The 26,287-nt window shown below is 27.8% G+C and overlaps 1 protein-coding gene across 3 annotated transcripts in view; it reads left to right on the top strand.

Moving 5' to 3' along the window:
- The first annotated feature begins 9,444 nt into the window (after positions 1–9,444).
- LOC107162429 (uncharacterized) overlaps positions 9,445–26,287 on the top strand; it is a 34,829-nt gene continuing 17,986 nt past the window's right edge. The window contains exons 1-2 of one of the 3 annotated variants that reach the window (XM_015509323.2): positions 9,445–9,889; positions 15,716–16,366. In XM_015509323.2, coding sequence (XP_015364809.1) covers positions 15,728–16,366 — 639 coding nt within the window. In that variant the 5' untranslated portion in view covers positions 9,445–9,889; positions 15,716–15,727. Of the gene's footprint in view, positions 9,890–9,913; positions 10,240–15,715; positions 16,367–26,287 lie in introns of those variants that run through there. The other 2 variants (XM_015509321.2, XM_015509322.2) reach the window with 2 other exon arrangements.

Here is a 26,287-nt window from a genome sequence, read left to right as displayed (position 1 = left end):
CCATAAAAATCAGTTTAATAAACAATTAATAAAATATGACATATTTTTTTACACAATCTTATTTAAATTTAATTAAACTAGACAATATTTAATCTTACCAGATAACAACAATTAATAAACCCGGCAACGACGGGTAATTCAGCTGGTATTTTATATTTAATTTGTTATTGAGTAAAATAAGTCACCGTCTAAAAAGATCTATTGAAAGTTGTGTCTTATTACTTAAGCATGTAATTAAATCATTATTACATTTTTAACATATTCACTTCAGTGAACGTTATTGCATAATCTATCAATGACCCAATGACTAATAACACTACATTATTTTATAGATTATGGTAATATTATATTTTATCTACACAGTGATTGTTTTTTTTATATATATATAAAATACACCGACAAAAATTTCTTCCTATCAAATGTCTTTAATTAAAATTTAACTCATGATAAAATTACTTTTCAAATGTTAATAATTATTTTATTCACAAAAATTATTTTTTTTGTCCATTTTATTTGTATTGTAGATATCTAATATCGAATTGCACATGAGTCATGAGTGTACAAATCATATTATTGTACTTATATCAGGTAAATGGTAATCAATATGCCTGTTTCATATTTAATAATATTAGAAGATGAAATAAAAATACACAAATTTATGATATTTGTAATATTATTTATTTTACTAATACAACAACAAACGTAGTTCAGGAATTAAAAAAAAAACTGGAGATTTATAAGACGATCAAAAGTCATTAAAACCTTTAAGTTCACTGTTTATGACTATATTTATAATAGATACGTAATGGTAATATACCTCCTATATTGTACATCACTTATCATTTACGATTTTTTTCTAAAAGTCATCAGACACACACACATTGTGTAAACACACAATATATATATTTTTTTAATCATTTGATGCACACCTCGTATTCATTTATTATAAATAAAAAAAACCAAATCAAACAAACATTTGTTTTTTTCTGTAGGTAGGTGTGCTCCTACTAAATTGCGTTGGATGTTTATTTTTTTTACGACTTTAATGCGTGTCTATTATATATAAATTATGGTGAATATATTATATTATAGACGAGCTAAAGTTGAGGATTACTGATGCAATCAGCTGTATAATAAGCCTCGAACCAAATAATAGGCAAGTATCGAAATTTTTTCATAACGGCGAACGGATATGGCTGGTTATAACAGCAATGTGTTGAAGTGAAACAAAAAATCGTACGTTGAATTTAAAACGTTTTGTTTGAGCGAGATAGAGAGTTAAAGAGAGAGAAAGAGTTAGGGAGAGGTAGAGTGAGGTACAGAGAATGAGAGAGGTCTGACCGATGACGTTTAATTTATAATTCGGACGACTGTTTTTGGCGATGATTACGAGTGGGGGGAGTGAGATAAAAATTAATACTCGAGTTCGGACAACGGCCGTATATAGGGTTAACTTCATAAAATATAATAATATATTATTTTATTCTACGAGTGAAAATAATAATATTACGATAACAACGACAATATCGGCGGCGGCGATTTCGACGACGACGACAGCAGCTGCACCATAATGAAACGTTACATATAGCTATTAAGTACAGCTTAGCCGTATATGATATCGTGGTCGTAGTTCATTTCGATGACGCGCGCGTACCGCTCGCACGAACTCGGGGGGCCGCGGCCGTTAGACAATGGACAATGTTTAATATCATTACATTATTATGATTATTATTATGTTTGCGCGGTGGTTTTGTGGCCGGGCCGAGGCCTTGAAAAACGACTAGGAAACGCGAGCGTTGGGCGCGCATAAAGAGAATAATGGACGGACGTTCACGAACCGGCGACGGCGGCCGTCGAGGCTCGAGATTTCGTGGTTATCGGCCCCACCGCCGCTATAATAGACAGTTTTTTAATCATTACACAAAACCGTCTTGTAGTAGGTACTATGTATATTAACACTGAAACACACACAGATACCCATACGCGTGAGTGGTTGTGTGTGCACGAGCTTGTATCTGTGTGTATATGAGCGACCACGCTGTATAATCTATATAATGAATAATGATATAATATAATATTACTATGTTTTGCGGACGCGCCCGCGGTAAAATGTAATACAATAATTGTTGCGCGGGGCGGGCGGCTCGTGATCGCCGGAGCTAAACGCGCGTGTTGTATGTGTACGTACTACGTACAACCAGTGTACGACTACAACACCGCATTATACCTAGGTCGTGGTGTCTACGTCATCATCGCTGTTTCGCGAGTGCGTGTACTGGTATACTCGCGCGTGTGCGAACGATCACGCGTGCGTGGTACGTCCACGGCGGCGGCCGCTGGCAAACCAGTTGTGCGACGTGCATCGCCTGCACGCAACGCGATGATACAGAGACATGTCGGTTATTCGTCTGCTTTTGTTACGTATTTTTAAGCTAATTAGTGAAATATAATATTGCCTTTTCTTACGCTATCTATAATATTGTTTATCGCTGTATGCTCTCATTGACCTACATAATATAATAACATTAGGCCGATGTTTTTTGTTTTAGACGTTATCTGTTTTTGGACTTGAAAGCAAAGTCTAGTCCGTTGAACGGCTAGACTTTATTTGCAAACTATTTGGGCGCAAAAACCTAATATCACTCGTAGTCCTTATTTCTAATTAACATTCCCACAACCTTAAAAAAAACCTACGACCTACGCCTACCCCATACCAATTGCGCCCGTAGTGACCATATCAATATATTATACTTTATTTAAGTATACCTCTCACGTCCACACCTATACGTATAACGTTCACGCATTATTGTTTAAATAATATATAATATTTTATAAGACGATCAAAATTCGCAGCATTTGAATTTTGTACTTGCTCTTGACGATATAAGCGTCAAGCGGTTACAATGCTAAGTTGTTGATAAAAAACGGCCCAAACTCAGTAAACGACTGTTTACTTACCTACTGAACAACTGAACACTTCCAAGTCGGTTTTAGACGACGTCTTATACACTACACTATACACTGCAGTGTTACACCTATATATGGCTTAATCGGAGAATGGATGTACATATCATACTTGTATTATATAGGTATATAGTATTATAGTACATGATAATATTATGGTCACAATACACAGAGATATTGAGAATAAAATGTAACAATTTAATGTAGTTATTTTTGTCATAACGACAGACGTGGATGACCATCATCGCTGTCATTTGCCCTCCAATTCGTTTAAGGCCCCATCATCGTTATTATTGCTATTATTTTTTTTTATAATACCACCACCGCGACGTACTTCATCCGTCAGTTCCGGACGGACATGTCCATGTACAATGTACATACATAATATTAATATTATTGTCGTGCCACTCTTGTTTCCGTCTAAATATCATTATATCCCCCGGCGGCGTTCATGTTTGTACAATAAACCGTTTCGATAAATTATTTTTACAAGTTCGAGTATAATATACATATTATTATGTATACACAAAATACATATTAATAAATACCAACGATGACGGTGGAAATTTCGACATTTTGCAGTTTTGCACTGCATATTATCATTTATTATATTGTAACGTCACTATGTCAGTGGTAATTATTAGTACTACAGCGTTTATTTTTGTATCTTTGTAGTCATACCTACATGTATATAACACATAAATACCAACTGGATAACACACATTTATAATGTTAGTAATTTTATAATTAGAGTAAATTAGAGTATAAAAATCTACACATAATGCCTCGTTCGAATAGTAAGTATCAAAATTCCAACTGCACTATAACGGTATAATATAACATAATAGTTTAAGATGTGAGCAAGTGGTTATACCGCTCTGCTGTACATAAGATGTCGTGTGGGATGTGTGGGTGGTAATGGAAGTGTTAAATTAGAATTCTAAAATACGAAATAGTAAAATTAATGGATATTTAAAAATAAAAAAACGATTTTATATAAATGAAGAACGGTTCTAAGTGAATAAGGTCTGTTAATAATATGTACTGTACTTATATTTTATGATGTTATTATTGCTATTTAAATAATTTATTTTACTATTATAATAAAACAATATATCTTTTAGATTTTTAGTTTTTATACGAACAACTTATGAGAAACCTCTTTTCGAATTGTCAATCCAGTTTTAAAAATTTAATAATTTGTATATTTTTAAAATAATTTGCATATTTTCGAGATTTTGTCAAAATTTGAACTAAAATGCTATAAAAAAATCATGCATATGTATTTTTAATATTTTTAAATAGGTAAAACTACTTCTGAGAGGAACTTTGTATTAAACTATCAAGCGTTTTGACTCGTCAAAAAACTTTTATCGATATTTATAGAAAAAAATTTCGAATATCAAATGTCTATAAATAGGTAACTCAATTCAATTTTAAATATTTTGAACATTTATCTTGAATAAAAAATTATAAAATGAAAATTTAGTGAAATTTTGGTATATAATATCTACAGTTAGGTATTCACTATTCATATTTAAATTAGGTACGAAAAAAATAGAAAATTCGTTAGTTTAATTGTGTGAACTTCTTAACTCATAAAAAATTAATTTGACTTTTCGGTGAACTTTTTTTTTGCTCAAAGGGAACTTTTAAGAAATCTTATATTAAAATTATCAAATTTTAGATATAAAAAATAATATTTTTATGAATTTAACCTTAAGATAATTATTTGCAAATTTCCGTGGGTTTGGTGAAAAATTATTGATCCTCAATTTATAATTTAAAAATAAAATTAAAAAAATCGAAAATCTCTTAAAATAGTTTTAAAAAGACAAAATTTAATAATATACCTGTATGAAAAATAGACATACCTACACACATTTTGTGAAAATTTAAAGTACAACACTAGCCTGCAGGTATTGTAAAAATTCCATTTTTGCAATATTTTTGAAAACCGCTCTGCTCCACCCTCCATTTGCACAAACTATATTCAATTTCTACCAAAAAACATGTTGAAGTAGAAAATCGAGGTACTTCTACTGCCCCAACAGGTTATAACTGCAGACTCAAAAAAATGTATAGAATAATCTTTGTAAAATTTTGATTAATCAATTTACATTCATCGCTCCTTTCAGAATCTAAAATGTTGCAAGAAAAGTTATACCTTAGTATAATACAAATTTAATAAAAACTAATTTTTTTTTTTAACTAAACAAATATTGATCCAGGATCAAATTAATAATAGTCTTTTCAAATAAAATTATACTCACATTAATTTTGACTTCATATTACAACTTATTATACCATACTAACCCTTATTAGTATCTTGCTATACATCATAACGCTGACCTGGCCAGTTACAATAATAACAACAGGTGTTGAGGTGTATATATATATATATAGGATTTTGAAAAACCTAATATTTTTAAATTTTTTAGAGGTCGAGAGCAGTATTTGCATAAACTGTTTTATATTCTAAATGAATCGGGCTATGTATTTTGGTTTATTTTGGTATATTGTATGGATATTGCATGTTTCTTCATAACATTATATAAGATCAATTCTATATCCGGGACTATTTGATTCATCAGTTCAATAGACCTTCAGAATATTAAATTTGGGTCCCTATATATTATTCATAGGACTCGCACTGGCAAACAGCAAACAATCACATTATTGAAAATAAAAGTGTTGGATTAAATTATTAATCATTATAGTTATATTAGTTAAGAATATAGCTTTTTATAAATTATTGCAATTTGAAATGCTATTAAAATTTTATTTGCGTTTATCGTTGTATGAGAATCATTAAACCGTATAGTATTGCACTATTGTTCCACTAAATATACATCATACGATGGTTGTAGAGGATTCTTATCAATTTATCATGTATCAAAAGGCAAAGTGAAAAGATCTGGTTGTACCTAGGTATATTCTAGATTTCTATTTTAACTTATAATTCACAACTATTATCTACATGATATATCTGTATTTTATTATTTTAAATTTTACAAGTATAGATGATTTGTTATGGATTTTTATATATAATACTGCAGACTACTGTGGCGATAAGAAAAGTTATAACGCAATAGCGTTAAAAATACAGTCTAGATAGGTATTGTGTATTACTGCAGTATTATAGTATATTATTATCATGATATGTTATTTGTTTATACTTATAATCTACGTGTTTGGTATTACTTCTTTACAAGAAATTACTTATTATTCTTATACTAATAATTTTTATGATAATTATGTTGGTTATATTGGCCAGACGGTTAGCGGTTACAACATATTTTTTATATTTTTACTCGCCTAATAACCGATCGATAAATCAAGGTATACCACGTATATTTTCGTCACTCACTTTATAACTTGATTTTTGAGGATTTTATAACACAATGTATATTTAATCATAACTGAATTGTTATAAGCTTCTAAACAAAATAAAATCACAATATTATAATTTATAAGTAGGTATAAATGTTTAGGTAATATAACGTCGTAACATGATAGATTGATTTTAAATTATATTCATTCAATTTATATTTATATAAATATAAATCAATTATATCTATATATAATTGCATTACTTATCAACATAATCGTAATATTAAGTATTTATTACAATATATAAAGATACACATTTGATAACTATACATTTATGTATATATTATGTGCCATATATAAAATATATAGCGATACTGCATTTGTCACTTCTTGCAAATTGCAATGTCCACCAACGCTCAACATCAAATCGGAGTACTTTAAATATAGGCTATTTATTGATTCTACTATAAAATATAAATACATATTAATATATTATATACCTATATATGTATGATATACACCACCAGCTCAAATATTAACTAACTAAATATTCTTTATGACTGAATAGTCAATAGAATAATACTCTACTGACAATTATTAGGATTAGTTTTTATTATGCTTAACACTATTCGCAGTCATTCGCACTCACCGCAAAAACTCTCTAGACGTCTAGACAGTTATTGTACCTAAGTATTTATTTTAAAATATTTTATTGTTTTAATTTAATTTATAATATACTATGTCTAATAATATTTTAATATAAATATTATAGTAGCTCACACTCATATTTAATGAGAATACAATCAATTAAGTTCAATAAACAGTAAAAACAATACTAATCATAAATAGGTATTGACTATATTAATGTACATTTATCATTTATATTAATTATATTACCTACAGTTCATATGCCTACTTATAAACTTACTTATAAACTATTATACAAAATAATTGAATTACAAACAATATGATGTATAACGTGTATATATCGATATTTTATTTCGATAGATACCTACTTAAATACAATTATTACTGTTATATATATATTTTTTTAAATTGTTAATAAATGATGTAGGTAGGTACTATTGATACCCTAAAATTTAAAAAACGCAATGCATATATGTATAATATTGATATGTTTAATACATAATGTATTATAATTTATACATAATTTATTTAAAATTAATTAAAAAATATTGGGAGAGTCTATACTGTATATAGCGTATACACATACACATACGTATATATATATATTTATTATATCAACTGACATATTTGTAATATTTTTTTCTTTCATAAAAATAATTCAATTTTTTAATAATATGGCCTCGAAGGTGCAAAATTGTAGATTATTAATCATAAAATTCTTCTAGAACCTATTGCACATATATCTTGAGTACCTATAGTATAATATTATATGCAATTTATAAGCATTCATTACAAACACGATGTAGAGTATTAACTATACTTACTATTTTTGACCAATTAGAATTAAAGACCTTGTTTGTTCAAAAAATAACAAAAGTAAAATAAAACGGAAATATATTTCTATGTAGCTATAAATTTGGGAAAACAACAGAAAATACAGAAATAATAAATCGGAAAAAAAATAGCGCATCGCTAATAGTTATAGAAACGCCTGAAATGAAATTATGTGAAGTATTATTGAAATATTCGAAAGACGCCAAATTTAACAACTACCGAATAAATTATGTATTCAAATATTTATGGAATTACATGAAATCTATATACCTATAATTATAATAAAATTTAACTAATAAGCTTTTAGAAATACTTCTCTTCAAAAGGTATTAAAGTATTAAACTTTTCCCGATACAGACATGTTTTGCTGAAATCAATTTAATGATTCAAGGCAGTTCAGTGGCCTTAAACGATTTGCATTTTTTGCGTGTTGGTAACCTTATTTTACTATGTTTATAAGCATGGTGATTCCGAAAAGTTCACCTAAACGCAATCGAATCGTTTACGTTCACCCAATAAAAAATATAAAATAAAACATCAATCGCGAGATTAAAAAATCTCAGTTACCTATATAGCTATGTTTGGTCAGTGCAGTCGCCAGTTATAGCAGGTACTTTAGTACTTATAGTTTATACTTTATTATTGTAAGTAGCTAATAAATTAAATATATATATACGAATCGAAAAATTAATTTTATCAGAAAATTATATAGGTACGTAGACTTTCATACAAAACGTAGTCATAAACGTGTTTGAGGCTCGTCAAGCATCGGACCGAAATCTTAAAAAAAAAATAAAAACTATCGTCGTGAAAGGAATTGGCGGTGACGGTCCTAAACACGGATGTACGTGTGTGTATGAATATCATTATAATAATATATGTGTATAATCCGCAAACGGCAATTCGATCGGACGGCCAATGGGAACGATCGTAACCTATCCGTTGACGATAAAATACATATAATACATTATGTTAAATAAACACGAGGCATTTATAATAGAAATAATAATATATTCACATTTATTTATATATATGTGAGCGCGCTCGAAACAAATTCGCGAACGTTTGATGACGCGTTACGCAATGCGAGGCGATCGGCCGAATATCACCTGCACGCGCGTACAAAAAAAAAATCGCGAAATACGCGAATTTCCAAGGCGACCGGTTTTCGGCAGCGGTGGCGGTGGCAGCGGCGCGACGCCCATCGACGATGCGGTGAGGTGGTGACGCGTAGCCGTGGCGGCTATATGGTCGTGGTGGGAGGTGAACGTACGGCGGCGGCTTTGCGTCACGGGATGGGTCGGTTGGGAAAGTAGGTGCGGAAGCCGGGGCAGCGTCCTCGCCGCCGCGTCGAAGGTTCGTCTAGTGCCCCCTCTCACCCACTCGAGACCCCCGCGCACCCCTCACATACACGTGCACGCCAATCGGGGTACTCCACCGCCAACGCCGCCGGTCGCGATATTCGCGGGTACCCACCTTCTCCACTCCTCACCGACCTAGACCCAGGGCCCGCGTCGACCGGCCTACGCTGATTACGTGAGGGGGGTGGAGGGAGCCGGCGTCTAAGCGACGTTGTCAGTTCGGGCGCAACGCCGGCGCGACGTTTTTGCGCGCGCGTCCTATTCCGCCCGGTCGTTTCGTTTTTTGGCGCCGCGCGCTACGGCACCAGTGCGGTGTACGCCAGCGCTCACAGTCACTCGATCAGTCGACCGGCAAAGTCATCGGAGGCCGGTTGAACTCCCATCGAAAGCGCGTGATAACGCACACACACACACACACACTCACATACACACACATACTCATAAAAATACACATACCAAACTTATACAAATACACTTACACTTAACACAACACACACACACTCATAATACACATGCACACAAATCCATGTACACACACACGCACGACATACGCGCGCGAACAGAAATATTCGCGAACGACGCGATTAGTGCTCTCGTCATACGCAGGCGACGTGTTATACCGGTTTGTGAAAAAGAAAAATAATTATAATAATAACAAAAATTTTTTTATCGTTCCGTGTGTCCTCTCTATCGAGTGCCGCCGTGTTACACGCACACTCCAGGCGCCAAAATGAATTCATATAGCTAAGGTATATTAAAGGAAAAAAAACAAAAGAAAAATATAAGAATTCAAAATACAAAAACATTTTTTAATATTTTTTTTATTAAAGTCTTATTTTGTATTTTATATAATAATTTGTTGTTGTTGTTGTTGTTGTCTTTTGAACGTGCAATTCGCAAAAGGCGTTGCGGATAAGCTTATTAATTATTATATTATTATTTATTTTGTCGTGTGCATGCTCGGTGTGTCGAATTAGCCAAAGTGCAAACGAAATCGTGTTATATACCTTTACAAACAAACTTCCGTGATATTTTATTAGCCGTTACTAATGGTGTTACGAAAAGGAATTTCGCGAAGGACGATAACTTCTAACACACAGTGCGTATAACTAAGTGATTTTTAAAATCTTATTTGATATTTGTAGTTTATTTCTATACACAGTGATCCATGGATGACGCACATTCATATATATATATATATATATATATATATATATATATATATATTGGCGTACAATGTCGATACTCGATAACAAAATTGCTATTCGGCCAATGTGCGTAAATATATATATATATATGTTAACCACCGACTGTGCTAAATGGTGCTCATTTAAAGCAAAAATATGTATTTACATGTAATCTTTTATCAGACGCTTTCAAACTTTCATCTTCTTATCACAAAAATAAAATTAATGTTATCAAAAAAAATGTTTCTTATGCATATACATTACCAAAACATATTTGAAAAATATTTTCTCGTATTTAATTTGTATTCGAGATTGTTTATCTTTCAATTGAATAAAATACAATAAGATACACGGATATAATATTTAAGTAGGTATATATTTTTATTTGTTATGGACATGCACGTCTTTAAATTGCATACACATAACGCCAGTTTATGAAAATTTATAAACTTTATTACTCAATGATAATATTTATGTTATAGATGATGAATAAATGGTAATAATAGCTTTAAAAATATTACAATGGATATAGTTAGAAATACCATACATCCCTGATGATACTTTAATCGTCAATGTTTTATCACATTACATTTAATTTATTTCGTACCGAAAAAAGTTTATTTAGAAATAATTGATATTAAATAAAAATTAATGTTTTCTTTTCATGTTTTGCGAGGTTTCTCAATTTCTTGATTATAGAATCGGCAAATTTTTACAATTATTCGGGGGGCCTATAAATATATAATCTATGTGGGTATACTAAATTTTCTAAATTAAAGATAAGTCTAAATTGTACTGCCATAAAAAAATTCTTTTCAAGAAAAACTTTTATGTATAAGAAAGTGTAATAGCTCATTCGTGTGCATCGAATCTAAAATTTGAGTAAAATATCATAATTTTTCCACCATAACACTGCAATCGACACTTAGTTCAAGACAAAAAACAATCACTTAAATATTAGCTACAAAGTAGTAAAAACTATTAATATAATATCATTCTGTGTCCTATTATAGACCAATTTGCGCTAAATTACTTATTTCATATTTGATCAACGATTTTACTCATTTACAATTTAAAAAAAAAAATAAGTGCTTTAAACTTGTGTATATTATAATACTGTCAAACGATGGAAAGTCAAGGTTACAAAATAGTTATAAGTCATCTGATTGAGTTTGAGTAGAAAGGAGTCGCGAACCTGTAGAATACTTTCAGTCTTAGTGGTTCACAAACTTTTTGACATGACCAAAATGTTTAGTTTATTCAATTTTTATAACCCACACGAATTACCTATCACGTTTAAAAAAAATGTATATTAATAAAAAAAATACTTTAGGTAAAATAGTAGTGCAACTTCATTACAAATCATAATATATTTCTAATTAATAAAAAAAATTAAATTATGAAGTTATACTGTACCCACTTGTGGGTCACGAGTCATAACCCATAATTTGAAAATCGCTACTCATAGTAAATAGATTAATAGTAAAGAATGTATACTTAAGATAATGTGAAAAATTCAGTTTATTTTTTTAAAACATTTTCAATACAATTTTCATATTTTAGTCTTACAAATGTTTAGTACACGTACTAAATGTGTTATACTGTATTTCAATACTGTAGAATATAGATTCTTCTAAAAATCTTTAATGATACAAAATATATATTATTTTAATCATAATTAAAAATGTTTTTACTATGGCTCATATTTTTGAAAATATTTACTAATGTTTTGCAGTTGAGGATAATGAATAAGATATCGGCAAAACAGAGTTTAAGAGATGTAATTAAGTTAATTGGTAACGAGTAAATTGATTCAACATTAGAAATTTTTGTTTGAAATATTTTGAATACATTTATAAGTACATCTGAAAGTTATTATTTACTAAATATAATATAGAATTTGAAAAAAATTAAAATCAAACATTTTAAAGTTCAAAGTTTAAATCAACCATGTTAACTGTTTGTTGGTTAGGTATACATTTCAAAATTTGTTTATTCTACAGATGCTTTGTACCTACCTATATTATGTCTATAGCGGGCTATTTAAGACGTATCCATATACATAGACACTCGTAATATTTACGTGTAAACCTGATAAATGATTATTAATATAGTTAAATCAATTTTATGCAAAATCTAAAAAAATCGTACAACATTTGGGTTTTAGACCTAAACCCTATTCCTTACACATAATATATAAATATAAGTACACTAGAATCTAGATATGATTAAGAAAATTATTATGGAATAATATTTATATTTAATTTTTTTTTATTCAGTATGCTTTTTTTATGAAATATATGCAGAAATAAAACACGTAATTATTTTAATAACATATTTTATGTTCTTACAAAATATCACAGACTGTTTATATTTATACTTATTTAAATATATATATATATATACTTAAATATACTTATATGCTTAATAAATAACGGATAAATTTGGTGTTTGTAATAATGAGTTAGTAGGTACATACCGCTATTTCATATAGGATGATTGGAGGAGAAGTTTACATTAAATTTAAGAGAAGGGGGACATTTAAAAATAAACTTTCAACTGTAGTTACTGTACCAAATATTACTGTGCCTTAAGTATGACCATAACCAGGTGGATCAATAATAATGAAAAAAAATTTGTTAATATTGATTATTAATTTACTGATAATGTTTTATCGAAAATTAAACATCAATACTTGTTGAAGAGAATAAACTCTCCCATTAACCAACTAATCCATGTTTTCACTGGTTTGTGCACAAACCGTATTCCATGGGATGTATACTCTATTGTTTACGACTAGGTCCAATTTAAAAGATCACTTTCTAATACTTATATTTTTAAACATTAAAATAAATCACACTATAAAAGCATAAAATATTATACGTAATATTAAAATTTATAATGAATAAAAATCACTTATCATATATATTATACACACAAATTTGTGATTAGTTACAGCATAATATTTTATAATAAAATTAGATAATATGTTTCCTTGGTTGCATCCTCATTAAGTCATTACTAGTTTCGCTCAATAATTATAGAGATGTCGATAAGACGATGAATATATATCACAAAAATCAACGGAATTGACTAAAATTTAATCTGATTATATAAGCTGAGTTTCTCTTCACACATAATTTTATAGTAATTTATTCTGAATAACTGAATTATATTAAAATTTTTGGTTTATAATAATTCATTAATAGCTACATGAAATAGTTATTTTTTACTTATTTATCACAGCAGAATAGTATTAAACCTAAAAAAAAATGTTTACGAAAAATCGATATTACCGAATGAACATTAATTTGTTTTAAAATTAAATTTAAGCTAATATTAGTGTGAACTTGAGAAAGACTATTGTGTATGGTAAACTTATGAATGTTATATCCATTCTACTAAAATCGTTATTTTAAATACTTAAATATAGAAATCGTCAATATCTACCCTACAATGTATATTATTCCAATTATTTATTATTATTTTAAAAAAAAATTATGACTTATTTATTTTTGTATTGAGTTGTTAATTTTAAATTACACAAATATGTAATAATGTTTACAAATATATAATAGACATTAACATTATGTACCTATTGAATTGTACATGAATTATTAAACAATATTTGAAGCATTCTGTATATAGTCTATATCTATATTTTTAACTTCATAAATTATCTATTAATAGTATTTTATTAATGAGATTTAAGTAAATAAATATTTCACTATGTCGTAATAGTAACTGTTTAATAATGACTATAGGTCGAGTTCAGTGATAAAGTACTTATTAGTGTGTGGTTTTTACGATTATCGATTCGTAATTATCTTCATACAGTAGAAACGATCAAATTACCAATTGATTGTCGAATACTGTATTAAACATTTTTTAATCCGTTAACTTATTTATTTTTCAATGATATAGGTACTACATGTCTCTACGACATATGTGATAAACATAAACTACAAATCTGGTTTTTAACGTTGTTGGTGGGTTTATGCTCAATAAATAATATTATTAGTCGGTAACTAAGTATTATTCGAATTAAGTTTTATTCATTTTTTAATGTATGATTAAAATAAATTGCATAAATAATAATCAATAACAGTGATACCTTACAATCAACATTTTACTTTTCATTTTTACGTTGAGTTTTAAAAAGTCTCATCAATGTTTTTCCCGTAACACGAGTGTTAAGATTTTTGATTCGTTATGTCTGCAACCACATCAATGGGAAATGATTGAATCCAAAATAAAATTTGTTTATACAATTGTATATATCCACATTTAAAACTATGAATTAGTTTTCAAATGTGTTGTTTAAATACTAATTGGTATTGTCTATAATAATGTATAGTAATTAAAGTAGTATAGATTATGTGTCATTTATACTTTACTTGTATAATAATCTAAAGTACCACCATAGTTTTTCTACTTATCAAAAATTCATTAATATTGACTTTTCGGTGGGTTTAATTAAGTATTATTATAGATTCAAATAAATGATTTTTGACCAGAGCGACAGAATATGTAATGTACCTATACTTTGTGTTAGATATTTGATAATGAATTTTGACTATCATTAAGTCAACTGCTATATTGGAGAATCATTGAGCTGCTGTGCCCGCAATATCATAATGTTATAACATTTATAATTTATAATTTATTCACACATTAAGCTAGCTCTAGGTTGTTTGATTTCACAGTGTGCAATAGATCTATAGTGTAAATGCAAATAAGAATTTTAATGGTGATATAGGCAGTGAAGAGAAAACATGAAATATACCATACATAAATCGAAAACAATAAAACATGAATAATAATGTCCACCGCCCGGGACACTTAAGTAATTCAAGCTTAATAATGATGATCTCATATTATGATTTTAGTCCTTATAATATAATACATTGTCTTTATGAAGTCGTAATCACATATTTAATTTCACGAGCAGGTCTAACTGACTCGTCGTATTTAATGTAAAAAAATATATTTTTAAAAATCTTACCAAAACTTGTTATATATTTAAATGTTGTTATTATTATAAATATAATATAATTTATATTTAAATCTTTATGTATTTATTTTTATTGTGCGACCTCACGGATATTATGTATGCGCATTGTGTTTAAAATCCACTTAATATGATATGTAAAGTGTACCTATATAATATAGTTCGATTCGATGGTATGTTCGAACCGAAAGTCTCGTGGGTCGTCCTGGATGACGTCGTTCCCGAGGGAAATTCAGAAAAGTATATACGTGCACAAAGCGAGCGTGTGCGTGTAGGGCGTATATATATTATTCCTATAATATAGCACCCATATAACATAATATATACTATAATATATTGTGTATTGTTTACTTAACGGATGCTTTTGTTCGTTATAGGCTGTCTCAGACATGGGAAGCGAGCACTACTGTCTCCGGTGGAACAATCATCAGAACAACCTGCTGGGCGTATTCAGTCAACTGCTCCAAGAAGAGTCCCTCGTGGACGTGACGCTCGCCTGTTCGGAAGAAGGCCGCCTGATCCGCGCCCACAAGGTCGTGTTATCCGCGTGCAGCGCGTACTTCAAGGCATTGTTCCTTGACCATCCAACCCGCCACCCGATCGTGGTGCTCAAAGACGTTCAGTTCTCCGAACTCCGTGACCTGGTCGAGTTTATGTACCGGGGCGAGGTGAACGTAGACCACAGACAGCTGACCACCTTGCTGAAGACGGCCGAGAGCCTTAAGGTCAAGGGGTTGGCCGACATGGCTCGCCCCAGTGACGGCGATGACGATACCGTCGGCGATCGCGTTGAGTTGGTTCCTGCCGACCGGGACGACGAGCCCATGGAACCGGAAGACCTGCGGCCGTTGAGCCGATGCCGGACGCCGGTACCGGCTGAAAGCCGTACCCCGTCCCCACCACCCACCGAGAGCGATGACAACCTTTCCATGCAAAGCGAACCCAGCGACATGACCACTGTTTGCAGGCACGACGATCAACCATCCCCGTCCGGTTCCGGTCTGCCACCAGTTCAGCAAGTACCTTTGGTAAGCATTTTTTTCCACATATTTATATAGTTCTCATGTATTTCTCTCATTCGCTGAAATTGTATCTTCCACTTTTCATTTACATCATTAGGACCACTTCTGATGTCAGCATATCGACGAGATCCTATATTTATTTTGACCTATAAACAAGAAGCGATATTTCTTTTTCATAATATATAGAGACGAAAACCATGTTCCGCGGTAAAAAAAAAACATATAATCATAATGATAAGGTCTAGTATCATAAGTTGTAACACAATTTTCAACACTGAAATTATAATTTTCGTAAAACTACGCGTAAGGAATTATTTTCTTTTTCATTTTGTCAGCTTATTTTTAATGCCGTAACGTTTCTCTGGGGGTGTATGCGTTACACATTATGCATAGGTATATAATCTCCGTCACCGATCAAAGGAACTCATATCTATCAGCCCCTGTAATTGGATTACGTTGACAAATATATCAGATTATTTCATTTGCTCAGAATGGGACGACCCGTAAACTTCTCGGATTACATTTTAAGAACAATGTAAAGGTGAAAATATTCGAAAACAATACCATTCGATCTCGGGTAAACATTTAATGTGTCGATAAATCACTAACTATCTATTTAACTCGTTTATACTCTTCAAACACCTATTTTACACTACTTCCGTTATTATATACTCGTGTCTAGATCGAGTGTCAATTTTAAATCTGTATAGCATGTCATAACTTCGCTAGTATATTTCGTATTAATACAACGTCACATGCCAACACTTCAATAATATTATGATGTGTATGTGTGCGTGTGTGTATATCTTAGTAGAACCATAATACGTACTCAACATTACAATAGTTATTTCGATTATAAAAAAGTGAACATTTATATTTTTTGAAATTACATTTTGTATCTTCTCAAAAAATATAAGATATAAATATCAAATTAAAACCACAAAAAAATTAAATATAATAAATAATATTTGATTGTTACACATCTCCATTTTTATGAGTTGACACAACATTAAATAAAAATAATTTATTTTTTAATTCATTCAATTGTGTTAATAATAAACAGACTTGAAAATATATATATCTATTGAGATTATCGATTAAATTATTTCATTTCTTAAATAACACTTTAATAATTTATCAAACGTTTATATTTTCAATTTTCAATTTCCAATAAATTTATTTTTTTATATTCTGTTTTTCTTTTCTTTTCTTTTTTACTGTTATTAATTAATTTCCTTATAATTTCTACATTTTTACGTAGGTGTAAAATTTTTTTAATTTATGTTAATTTGAAAGAATTTAAAATTAGAATTGTTATTATGGTTATGGAAAAAAGTATTTTAGAGTTATAAATAACGTAATGACGTATTTCAAACATTAAAGACACATAAGCAGGATTGTTTTAATCAAAGCAAATGCTTATAAACATTTGAAGCTCAAAATGTTGATAACATTTTTCAAAATTATGAAGATTTTCGAATTATTTTGTTATTTAAAATTTAATAAAATATGGGCAAGTGATCACTGCAGTTTATAATAGATGTGTTAAATTTGAATTAAATTATATATAATATCATTGTAAATGAAAAACAATTCTCAGCAAAGAGAGTTTTTTAGTATTATACTATTATTGACTGTTTAAAAACATAACACAGTAACATCAGTATCTACATTTTATAAAATGTTAAAGAAGAGAAATAACTAAAAAACCTTAAGGCTATAACTACTTCAAGAAAGAAAAAAAAACAAATGTTAAAATTAAAATGTTTGCCAAACAAAATGACTATGTATTATTTGACAAAGTTTTACCTTTAGATATCTAAAAAAAAAAAAAATCATGTCTTCGTATCGTTAGTATTTTTAGATCACTAGGATAACTTCTTCTGATAAGATTTTCAAGATGTTTAACATAGCAAAACATTTTTTTATTGATTACATCTAATAAAAGAAAAAAAACTAACTGGAAATATTTTCTTATCTCCAAGAAATATTCATTTTCACACCAGAAAAGATACTGAAGTTTAAAATCGAAGCATTATTTCAACTATTTATCATGAATCATACTCAAAAATTAATAAAAAAAAAAAACGCCATATTGTCTGCTATCAATATATTCATCGCTCTGCCCAGAATCTAAAATGTTATTTTTTTATAGTTGAGGATTAAAAATGTAATTCAAGGTTCATAATAAATAGGTAGATCATACTGTAAAACCAAAAAATCTAAAAAATATAAAAACACAGTTTTTTTATAGACATTTTTATTTAGTTTAAAATTAGTTTAAATTAAATATTTAAATTAAGAATAACGAGTTTAGTTATTTTGCTGCAATTAAAAATTATTATTCCTAAGTTCTTATAACTTTTAACATGTATTATTATATTTTCTACACATGATCACGATTTTAAAAGCAATATTTTCGAAAAATAATATTCCTACCTACTGGATTGCGAGTACTATACTAGTAAAATAAACTACGTCTTTAATAGCAATGTATTTATATCATATAAAAAACTTAGTAACATTATAGGTTGACAATCTGTCTTCGCTATAATAACAGTTTTACACTATGACGTACACACAATGATTTATCATCAAGTTTAAATCTTACACATACATTATAGTGAGTTACTCAAAGACAGAATATTCTCGAAAATACTGTAGGTATCTACCTTTTTTTTTACTTTTCGTTTTCTTCAAATAATCTTAAACTAGTTAAATAATTCAAAACCACTATTATAAATAGATATGATAAATGTTTATATTTTAAAAATATCAACTTGTGTAGCAAGTTATACACATCATTTTTTTTTCCGAGAAAATAATAACAAATATCATATTTTAATATTTAATATTATCATACATATAAATCCGCAAAATGTTATTGGTGCGTTATTGTCATAATAATTTTAATTGATGGCTTTAAACTTTTGATTCAAGTTTTAGGATTTCGCATAATATTATATTATAATTGAATAAATATGAGACTATATTATATTAACCTAGAACATAATATAAAAATTTACTATTAGAGCATAAAATAATAGACGTACCTACCTATATTCGTTATATATCTACATTATTTTATTATGTTGAAAATTAATTACTTAACGTGTTAAGTTAATGAACCAGCATATCTTAAAAGAAACTTCTCATACATACATAGATAATTAATTATGAAACTAAGAAAAAATAAATTTCAGCTTGACATTTAAATATATTCAAATGTTGAATATTGCCTATATTCATACATACTAAACCTCAAATTGAACTGTATAATTAATAGTAAATTGTAAGATATATATATATATATATATACAACTAATGTAAGCCGTTTGAAAAATATAATTAAAATTGTTTGAAAAATGCAAACATTACATACTAATATTAAATATACTATGATCTAGGTCTACAGTGACGTTTATGAATAATGTCTATTTTATCCAATTTGATAAATCCCTTTAAAAAATAATCACGTATAATGTTATAGATATTTAACATAATTTAAACAATACATTTGTGTGTTTTTTTTTCATTTGAATACAATTATCACAACAAATTAAAATTATTAGCATACACATTTTAAATGAAATATATTTTTGTCATTTTGTCGTACTTCAGAAAATAATAACGATATATTTAGCCGTTTATGCACAAGGCATAGTATAGTTTTAACAATATTTATGTTCTTAAATAATTTATTATTTAAAATGTTTTGCATTCTGAGTGAAGCGAGGAAATTTTTATTGGTTAAACTTACTAAGTTTTTTCTATTTTTTGAAAATAAGTTCGGTGCACTGAAATTTTCATAAACACCACTATAACCGCTAATATCTGTATTAATTAATATATATTTAGTACTTTAAAGAATTTGGATTTTTTGTTTTATTTTCATGTTTAATTTTTTCCCAATTATAAGAAAACATTTTAAATAACCATAAACACGTTTATCTATATGTATTAGAAATCGTTTGAAGCTCAGAATCATTTTTCGAATGCGATGATAAATAGTTGCTTTTAAATGCTTTTTAATAGGTAATGGACAGAAATGTAGAATAAGAAATTTTTCTCCAAAATATCAATAAATCTCAAATAATAACACGAATAAAGTACAACAATATTTTAATTTATTAATTTTGTTCAATTTTATTTTATTATTCTAATATTATTAATTCAAATTTATAATTATCAGATAAAAACGCCATAGAAAATGTAAATAAGTATAATAACTATATAAACTTTTGCACCTGGATCAGCTAGATCTCAAAACAAACTTAACAATTAAAAGCCCTTAAAAATTTTAACAGAATTAGTTTTTTCATAATACTCAAAACCTGAATAAATAATTCAAGTTTAAAGCCGTAATAAAATAATTTTAGTGGCTAGGCGCCTAGGCGTGGCGAGGTGGCTACTAACAATCGCGGAATGCGACTGGGAGTAAGTAACGGTCACAGCTACTAGCTCCCTGATGGGTGACCACCCTGGTTCATAATAGTTAAATATCTTGCCACACAGACACGTGCTACCTACCATAACAACCGTAAAAATAACCTACCGTACCAAAATCTTACCCCTAAAATTCTGACTTAGAAATGACAAATGACGTTTTTTTGCATACTTTATAACCAGGAAATCCTTCACGCATAGTAAATTATGCATTGATGTTCAAAAATGAAATTCGGAAACTGAAAGTACGTACCTATTTAATTTATAAATATAATTCAGAGATCCGAGAGAAATAACATGACCCAAAACTATATTAATTGATCCCTATAGAGTATAGGTATAATATAAAATAAGTAATCTTGGATTAATATTTCTTAATTCGGCTAGGATGTTTTTTGAAAGTTATATAGAATATAGAATTATATAGAATTTCAGAATATTTTTTGAATTTCCGTAAAATACCATGAAATATATTAAAAACGAAATATTTTTTCATACAATATAAATATATTTATATTTAATAAGTAAAATTATTATTTCAAAAGAAAAAATATATAATAATTCAGTACCTAGGTACCAAATAGTTTTCTAACATAATTTGAAAGTTAATTAGTTTTCTTATATTTTTAAGCCTTTTTTGCCAATTGCTTATATAAGTTACAATTTTTTTTTTTTTTAATGTAGTCGTAAGTATATATATATATATATATATACGTTTATCTAATTAATTATTATAATTATCAGTAAAATACTTACAGTAAATGATTTTCTTTTATTACATTTTTAATAATTAAGAACATTTTTGTATATAAAAATTAGAATAAACTTTAATTAAATTCATTAAAATCTATTAAAAAAAAAAAAAACAAAAATAATAATAAGAATTAAAAATGTTAACTCTTTTTTTTCTTGGATTTATAGGTGCCTAACTATTATAATAAAATCTTTCTGTAATCGTTTTTAACATAAGTACATAATACCTATGTAATTAGTTATTACATTCAAATGCAAAAATGCAAAATGTATTGAGTATAGACTACAGAGTTAAATATACCTTCAAAATGCAATGTTCAAATAATATGTTACAGTTAGGGCTCATAATATGGTATTTTTTCAACCTTTAGTGTAATATATATATATATATATATATATTTAATCTATACATATCTACTATACAGAAACATAATAATATGTAACGGCTGCTTTTATACGTTATACATGCTCTACGCTAACTTTATAAGTTTTTAAGTTTGTGTATCTACTATCTTTTAAGATATATACATTTGTACTTCACTATCTTAATTTTTTTTAAGATTTAAGCTTTGTAATTGCTAATTTGAATGAACGTTCAACAGCCAAATCATTAAAATTAGTTAATTAATTTTGTCATTGTGTTTATTTATTTACCTACTTTTATTGCCAATGATTTGTAGCACATACTTTTATTTTACATCGAAACACAGCACATGCATTTTATTTATCTTCTTAAATGAATTAATAGTAACACTTACAAATATATTTTAGCCTATGTCCAATTTTTTATAATTACATATCTAATATATTAAGTAAATATCATACACTGAGTCGTCACGCAATTTTTAAAATAATAATTGTCCTCCGATTCCACATTTTTGACCATTTCGGCCTTGTCTTTTCTCGTCTTAACGTAAATTTTAGTACTGTACAATGTATTGTGTAAACCCTGAACAAAGGTTTTACAACCTTGAAACATGTGTTAGTATATTAAGAGCATTCGTATCACGTAATATATGAAATTATCTGAGGTAACTTCTTTTTAATTTAACTTTTGGGATTCAATGTTAATATCCTCATGAAATTTTTTTAAGCTTTACTCATGTTTCATCTTTTGAAATAAAATGTTTACTATTACTTATATATGTAAATTGTTTGATATTCTACATTTTAATTAATATACTTTTGAATTCGGTGTTATATTTATATTATATTACAATATTTGACAGTTATAAATATTTTAATTAAAAACTTTGACTAATGATTTTTGACATTTATTTTAAACTTAAGTTTTATTTAATATTTATATTAATTGTTGGTGTATAATGCACATACATACCAAAAGTTTGAGTTTTGAACTAATTTATTAAAGTTTCCTAGTGGTTTGTTTTATTAACTGTAGGCAATAAATGATAAATTGTTTATTTTTTCGCAAGTTTTAAATAGAGAAAAAAACTCTGAGTTTAATATTACATATTATTTAAAGAATAAAAAACAATTTTTATAACCAATCTTTTCTTATCAACCTCTTCAATGATTATTATTTTATAAGTATATCGAGTACTTTTACCAAGTTCATTCAAAGCAAAAATAAAAATGTACTTCCTATTTTAAAATGCCTAATATTATTTTGAGTATTGAACAGAAAAATTACTAGTATTAGAATCGCTTTAAAAACGTGGCTCATTTTAAAATATTATAAAATTATAAAATACCTCTAAACAGTCTAAACCTTTTAGAAAAAGATTGTGGACTTAGGTATAGCCTTTTTATTTAACTATGAACTTTTTATATTTAAGGTAATAACCTGAATAAGTGCCTAAATAACTACTTAACATTAAACATTTAAATATATTTTATATATATTATTTAACTGTAATTATTAGGTACAATAATGTATTCACTTTTTAAAACTTTACATAGTACATATACATAAATCTATTACCTATATTATATACCTGATTTTATTATGCATATATACATAAATACCATTACAATTTTAATTGATTAAAAATAAATTTGAATATTTCACTCGTAAAATTCAATTATACAGTTTGTCTGAAGTTAAAGGTAACACTGAATTTTTTGTTAAATGACATACAAATTAAAATCAAAATTTCAATACAGAAGTTTAATAATAATATTTTTGGGAAATAACTAATTTTTTTAGCTTTCTACTCATTTATTGAAATAAAAATGGTAAATTCTCATTACTATTTTTTATTTATTTACTTTATCGTATTGTATTAAATAAAAATTCAAAATTGACTGAATGAGAGTTAATTCAAAGTTTTGACCTATTTAATATAATTGTCAGAAAAAATACATAAACATTATACATTTATACTTGATATGTAATTGATGTATAATTTCAGGTTTTTTAAATTTTAAATCAGAGAATTAGTACCTATTCAATATTATAAACGTGTATACCCAAATGTAGATTATGTTCACATGTATTGAATTATGTATGACGTATATATTTGTATGAACTAAAAAGGCATTTTAGAAACCGTAGAAAGTAATTATAAAAGGTAGGTGAATTATTACTATTATAAAGTTCAACAAAAACTGGTTCCCTTAGTCTAGACTTCAACTTTAAAATCATAAAAGTGAAACAAATAAATTATTTGATACGTACTAAATATTGTATTATTCAACAAATAGTCCAACAATTAAAAAAAAAAAAATGTTTTTATGCGCATGTTTATTTCAAGACAATAATAAAATTTATCATTTCAAATAAGTTTTACCCATGTCCAGATGATGATTATTATTATTATTTCTATTTTCTTTATTATAAATCTAAATTTAGCCGATTGTATAAATATAATTTGACCTGTATATTGAAAAGATATTATAGATATAGAACACAAGATAAGTGATTAATATGAAAATATAGATTTTGTTAGAAAGTATACTGAATAAAGAATAATTCATATATTTATGCTAAATAATATAATGTTAATATTATTTATAGTAAAAACTAATTCAAAATAAAAATGAAAATTCGACAATTATTTTATTGATAGTAATTTGGAAAATGTATATATTTTTCTTTTAAAACATATAATATGATGATAGTTTCGAAATAAATATCTAGGTATAATAAATTTTAATTTTAATATTCAAACATTTTCCAATGAATTAATTCTTTTAATTTGTATTATAAAAATTTAATATAGCGAAAACATTTTTCAAGTGGATACCACTCTAATGTACAGTAAGACGTGTTATGGAAGTCACTTATAGTGGATGTATTAAATAGGATTTTATTTATAGACGATAATGATTCTGATTGAAGGTTTGTTAGCTATATTGCTGACTGCTAAGTATATTTTATGATAAAATTATTGATAAAAGATAATAATATATAATTTATTTTACTGTTAATAATGGAGTATTCATATTCCATTTAAATTTTTTGCTACAGTATAAACTACTTTTAAACTTTTGAATTTTCGTCAAAATTTGAACTTTAAATTCCAATAGAAATAGTTAGTTTACTGGTGTGTATCCATTATGAAAAAATTTTGGAACTTCACACACTCATAAAAATTAGACAAACGTAAATTGCGCCCAATGAAAAGAAAAAGCGGGTAAGTCGTGGATGTCGCTCTGCTGTACAGTAGGTTACAAGTGGGTTACTGTAATGGATGGAATTAAATTTGAATCCAATGATATTATATCATTATATACGAAAAACGATTCTGAGCAGAGACGGTTTATCTGTTTAGGATATATTATAGATTATCAAAAATTTTCAAATCTTAGATTTAAAAAGAAAATTTTTTATGAATTTCTAGCTTGAAATAATTTGTAAATTTTCGTGATTTTTACGTATGTCGTCAAAATTCAAACTTTGGATGCTTGTAAAAAAAATGGTGATTATGTATTCCTTTTATTTTTCAACTGCTATTGTAAAAATATGTCAGGAGCAAGAAGCCTCGTATTAAATTTTCAAATCTTAGATTTAAAAAGAAAAACTTTTATGGATTTCTATCTAAGATAAATTGAACATTGCCGTAAATTTTTACGTATTTAGTCAAAATTTGAACTTTAAATGCTTATAAAAAAAATCATGCCTATGCATCTTTAATATCTTCAACTGCTATCATAACAATGTGTTAGGCGCCTTGTATTAAATTTTCAAGCTTTTCTACCAAACAAATACATTTTTATCGATATTATTTTTAAAAAAAAACTAATAGTGATCGAAAATTTCATATGCCTATAAATAGTTCAAATTAAGTCGAAATTTGTTGAAAATTTAATGGCGGATAGAATGTACTTATATAAACATTTGGTGGAAATTTCATGTATCTATGGTCAATTGTTTTAAAGTAAAACCAAAAACCAAAATTGATTTTGTTGAAAACTAATCGTGCGTAAAATTTCTCGTTTTTTCCTAAATTTTTAGTTTGTTTATCCCGATTATTTAGAAAAGTATTGAAAATTATGACCCCCTACCCCCCAAGTACCAACTAGATTCACTTTCTGAGGTACTGAAGTCGAAAATCGAAGCACTCTTACTGCCCCAAAACGTGAGGACAGACACAAAAAAAAAAACATGCTAAAATCAATACATTCCTCGCTCCGCTCAGAATCTAAAAATCGTAAATTGTGCCTGGTATTTTTCAGGTACAAATTTCTGTGCAGTAAATTGTGTACAATAGAATTATTATTTTTATGATAGTTTTATAGCATGACCCAAAAGAGATCACGATG

This window comes from Diuraphis noxia, unplaced genomic scaffold (genome assembly GCF_037042655.1).
Source record: "Diuraphis noxia isolate RWA-SAM2 unplaced genomic scaffold, SU_Dnox_SAM2 contig0003, whole genome shotgun sequence".
Lineage (NCBI taxonomy): Eukaryota > Metazoa > Arthropoda > Insecta > Hemiptera > Aphididae > Diuraphis > Diuraphis noxia.
The sequence above is the reverse complement of the archived record's forward strand: the minus strand, read 5'-3'. Positions and strand labels throughout refer to the sequence as shown.